The sequence below is a fragment of the Telopea speciosissima genome, chromosome 1 (genome assembly GCF_018873765.1).
Source record: "Telopea speciosissima isolate NSW1024214 ecotype Mountain lineage chromosome 1, Tspe_v1, whole genome shotgun sequence".
Classification (NCBI taxonomy): Eukaryota; Viridiplantae; Streptophyta; class Magnoliopsida; order Proteales; family Proteaceae; genus Telopea; species Telopea speciosissima.
The window spans coordinates 17,006,798-17,011,724 of record NC_057916.1 but is presented as its reverse complement, the minus strand read 5'-3'; the positions used below and the strand labels follow the sequence as shown (position 1 = coordinate 17,011,724).

The 4,927-nt window shown below is 34.5% G+C and overlaps 1 protein-coding gene across 1 annotated transcript; it reads left to right on the top strand.

The window, feature by feature from the left end:
• The first annotated feature begins 221 nt into the window (after positions 1 to 221).
• LOC122644761 (cytokinin riboside 5'-monophosphate phosphoribohydrolase LOG7-like) lies at positions 222 to 3,607 on the top strand. The gene is made up of 7 exons (XM_043838150.1): positions 222 to 452; positions 1,204 to 1,301; positions 1,743 to 1,773; positions 2,111 to 2,210; positions 2,328 to 2,398; positions 3,081 to 3,224; positions 3,528 to 3,607. Exons 1-7 carry the CDS (start codon positions 342 to 344, stop codon positions 3,600 to 3,602), a joined length of 630 nt encoding a protein of 209 aa, XP_043694085.1. The 5' UTR covers positions 222 to 341; the 3' UTR covers positions 3,603 to 3,607.
• Positions 3,608 to 4,927: the final 1,320 nt, after the last annotated feature.

Here is a 4,927-nt window from a genome sequence, read left to right as displayed (position 1 = left end):
AACATCAAAACTTAAATTCAATGATTTTTATTTCTCAAACACCCCCTTATTAGTTTCTTAATTACATTTTTACCCTTTCTTTTTTTCTTTTTCTCCCACTTTTTTCTTACTAATACCATAGAATATCCTTATTTCGTCGGCGCAATGAGTTGAGATTTGTGTATATAAGTATTGTGTAGATTGTAGAGTAGGGAGGTTATAGGATTGTAGGGCTTCTAATAGGGTTCCAAGGGGTCCTTCTATTTTAAATTCTCACTTTTCATTCTCATTTTCTCTCTACCCTTTCCTTGTTCAAGTTATTTCTTCTGATTTCAAAGAAGAGAGAAAAGAAAGAGAGAAATATGGGAGAAGAGACAAAGTCGAGGTTCAAGAGGATTTGCGTGTTCTGTGGTAGCAGTTCAGGGAAGAAAACAAGTTATCAAGAAGCTGCGGTTGAGTTGGGAAAGGAACTGGTAATAATCATTACCTCTATTTGTCTCTTTTTTGGGTTCTTCTGATCTACTTTATAATAAAATTTCCTTTGATGGGTAATGCAATTCAAACTTTCCAAATCAGTTTTTCTCAATTCTCTTTCCATGATTTCTTCTCTTCTTTCTTTCTTTCTTTTTCTAGTCTTATATAAATGGGTTTTAACTTTGGTATATAAATTTTCAGATTTCTGGTTTCTTGGAAAGAAATCTCAAAGGGTCTTCCTTGTTTCTTCTTCTAGTGTTGGTGGGTTTGTTAACTGTAAATGTGATTGGTAGAGTATGAGTTGTAAGAAACAGGCCTTCAACGTGGGATTATTATTGTTGGTGAATTGAGGTTTTTTTTTGTTTTTTGGGAGTTAAGTTTTGGCATGAGAAATTGCTTAGCTGTAATCCTTCTGTCTGTTGGGCAGCCTTCTTGCATGATCCCGGGGAAGGGAAGAATAATTTAAAAAAAAATAAATAAAAAAATTCTAATGCATTTCCCTAGGGAGCAAACGTGCAAGGTTTGATATCATGAATGAGAGTCACTAAGCATGTTCATCTCTCTTGGGCTTCTCCACAAACACTCTCCCTACAAAGATAATGACCACCTCCATTTTTGTGTTCCATGAACAAGAAGAAGCCATTATTATTAGTATAGCTCTTGATGATGATGATGGTGGTGGTTTCTTGATGGTTTTTTGTTATTTGTGAAAAATGTCTTACGTGGGTTTGCATTTCGATGTGGTTGCAGGTGGAACGAAGGATTGATTTGGTTTATGGTGGTGGAAGCGTGGGATTAATGGGTCTTGTTTCTCAGGCTGTTCATGATGGTGGTCGCCATGTTCTAGGGTTTGTTCTCTCTCTTTCTCTCCCCCTATTTTTTAATTTTTGGGGTAGAAGGTTTTCTCTCACTTAATTTAATTTTCATTTAAATTAAGTTTACTAGGTCTCATTGATGAAAATGGGTTTGGAAAATAAGGAAGGTTTTTGAGCTTCTTCGATAATGACATAAAAAATGAAATCGGTTTTGATCTTGACAATGTCAGTAGAAACTGAAACTTCTATACTTGCAGTTAGAAGGGTTTTAAAACCTTTTGGTGTAAAAAAGTTCAGAAACTTTCTGTCTTCTTTTCACACCATATTAGAAGCTCTCTTCTGGGAAAAGTAAACTGGAAGGTGATATTTTATTCTGTACTAGAATGTATCCTTTTTTTTTTTTTTTTTTTTTTTAAATCCGTTTCTACTGAAATCTTCTGATGTTTCAATATGGTTGATGGGTTGTTTTTGCAGGGTTATTCCCAGAACTCTCATGCCTAGAGAGGTATGTGTACTAGAACTTTGATTGAGACAAGCCTTTCTTCTTTTTTAGCTGTTCTTACTTCTTTTTGTCGACTCCATTATTTCTTTGATTAGACTAGAAAGAAATGACTTTAGAGCCATAAAGTTATCTTTAAGGGCTGTTTGTCAAGAATTTCAGTTTCCCCTTCCAGGTTTTCATATTTTCTTAAGAATATTTATCTAATTTTCACCCTTAAGTGGGTAAAATTCCCATTTTAAGAAAAAGTTTTCTTACTATTGTTAATTATAATTTTTTGGAAGTAGGTGATTACAAGTTTCTTTGGGTTGTAAATTCCTTTAAATTCCCTTGCATTTTATAGATTACTGGTGAGACTGTTGGAGAAGTGAGAGCTGTATCTGATATGCACCAGAGGAAAGCTGAGATGGCTCGTCAAGCTGATGCCTTCATTGCTCTTCCTGGTATGGGTTTTTGGGACTTCAAATCTTCCTTTGAGCTCATGAATTCCTATTATACCAAGTTGTACTGTTTCTTATTTTTTTTTTTATCTTTCTTTCTTTTTCACTTTTAAACATTAGGTGGGTATGGAACTCTTGAAGAACTGTTGGAAGTCATTACTTGGGCTCAGCTTGGGATCCATCAAAAACCTGTAAGAATCTCCCATTTATCTTGTTTGTCACAAAAAAATCTCTCAAGTAGTGTAGGGCTTTTTTCAGATTTAATGGCCACTTTATGTTAATCGTGTTCAAGTAAAATTGTCGTATGTAATAAAATTCTAATGGTATATCATCAAAACTACAATAACTCGATAGTTTTTCTATGTTTTGATTTCTCATTTCTTAGAAGTATACATTATGATTTTGCTTATACCATAATTACATCAAATTGGTTGTCAAATGCAAGATGCGCGATTCAACTGTTTGATTAAGTTTAGCTGTCATATGCAAGATACGCGGATTAATTGTTTGATTAAGTTTAGATTTGTTAACATTTGACTTCAATTTCTTTGACTTTGTGAGGTTTAGTATAAGAAACCAAGTTTTTCCTTGGCATTAATTTCTCTAGTCAAGGGAGAAAGAACTACATTTTCACATAAAACTTCCAAGTCAATCCAACTTTCGGCCTTGATTCTAGACATACTTTGGAGGTTTTATTTGATTTCCTGCATTTGAGAGGATCTCATTTAGAATGGGGGAAAAGATATGGAAAATTAAAAAATAGAAACCTTTTGAGATGTTTGCTTATATCTTTGGTCATACAATGATCCATAAGATAACTATTCAACTCTAATATATTATTACTGTGAACTAACTTAAAAAGAGTTTATGCAGGTGGGCCTTTTGAATGTGGATGGATACTACAATTCCTTGTTGTGTTTCATAGATAAGGCAGTTGATGAAGGCTTTATCTCTCCTTCTGCACGACGTATTATCGTATCTGCCCCGACCGCGAAACAATTAGTGAGGGAGCTTGAGGTATATTAACAATTAATTACTGTAAAGTGTATGTGGTCATCAAGGATGTGGCTCTCTCTTAAACAACTGGAGACCACTGTTTTTTTTAAAGACTACTTGGGAGTTAGTCTTGATAAATGACTATTTCATTCCTTTTTATACTTATTATAGATCCCTCATTTAGAAACTTTTAAGTATATATGCTTAGTCTTAATATGATATTGCATTGGTTGTTACTAAAGCGTTTCCTGTCTAGGAAAAAAAACAACTCAGATTCTCCTATTCATATCTTTTACCTTAATTTCATCTCCAAATCTTTGGCAGGAATATGTACCAGAATATGATGAGATTACATCCAAGTTGATATGGGAGGTAGAGAGACTAAGCTACGATCCCTGAATCGGGTGTTGTGATCGGGATCGGGATCGGGATCGGGATCGGGATCGTGACCCGGACCACGTGGAGTCCTAATTACTGTATATCCTTTTTTTGGCCCAAAAGCATCAGAATACCTAAACCTACCAATACATATCTATCTCTATATAATAGTATCATCATCCACCACCAAGAACGTTGGAAGTCTTTTTTGGGTTACAAGTTTCTTATACATGTTAATGTTGAATACAGTTTCAGACTTTGTTTTGTGTAGAAGAAAAATCTCATAGAGGAAAAATGCTCTTATTTCTCTTTCTCTCAAATGTCTCAATTTGCTTGCTTGCTTGAAACAATGAATAGCAGCAAATAATATATAGATACTAAGAGACAGAAGGCTTCGTATTATTAAACCTAACCTAACCTCCTCAATTATTATGAGCCTTTTTTTTTATGGCTTTAAAATATCTCATCTCTTTGTTTATTAATAATGTGGATATGCCCTATACCCATCTGCTGGAAGTCTAAAACCATCAAATCATTACTTTTTAATTTGTGGGTTTTTTTATTTTATTTTATTCATTGAGGATGCAACGTGTTTGTTTATATGGCCCAATGAGAGTATGACATCGCATTATTTTTGTGTTGCTATTTGCTTGTTAGTGTTGGTGTATGGTCTCACACACCCATGGGCCGTGACCCAACCCTATTAATTGATCTTGTTTTGTACTTTTACTAGGAAATATTATTTTATCCATGCCATGTGTGTACCCTTCTTTTGGCCATGTGGAGGGTATTTTCTTCAATTTGACTGTTGGATTTGAATGATTTTTGAGTCATAGACAAATTTTGGGCCCCAAATATATAATCACGGCTAAAAGAAGCTTTGACCCCGAAAACTAAGGAATCTGAATGTGCTACAGTCCTGCATTATTTGTAATAACTAACTAAATGTTTTTAAGCAATAATTAATATTGGATTATGGATACACAAATTGCGCACAAGAAGCAGGGACAAAGAGAGTGGAGTGTAAGGACTCGACAAAGCAGTGTCAATAGGAGTATTCACTCCTGAGTTCTGCACCTTTCTTTTTGTACCATTTTATTTCATTGTCACCTTTTTTGTTTTTCAAACCGAAGATCTAAAGATGCAAGGCTCCATCCTTATTATCGATGTGGACCTTGGTGTAATGGCAAGGTTGTTCCATTGTGCCGCTTGGATTTGAGATAGGAGACTGCATCTCTGTACAAAGAGGGTAAAATTGTGCACATATATTAACACATTATGACATTTCTCAGACCCAGACCCTTCAGTCGGGAGTTTCATACATTATCTTTTTTATTTTGTTAATA

Coding starts and splice junctions, on each gene's coding strand:
- LOC122644761 (XM_043838150.1), top strand. CDS start 342: ATGGGAGAAGAGACAAAGTCGAGGTTCAAGAGGATTTGCGTGTTCTGT. Junction 453..1,203: donor TTGAGTTGGGAAAGGAACTG/GTAATAATCATT, acceptor ATGTGGTTGCAG/GTGGAACGAAGGATTGATTT. Junction 1,774..2,110: donor GAACTCTCATGCCTAGAGAG/GTATGTGTACTA, acceptor TGCATTTTATAG/ATTACTGGTGAGACTGTTGG.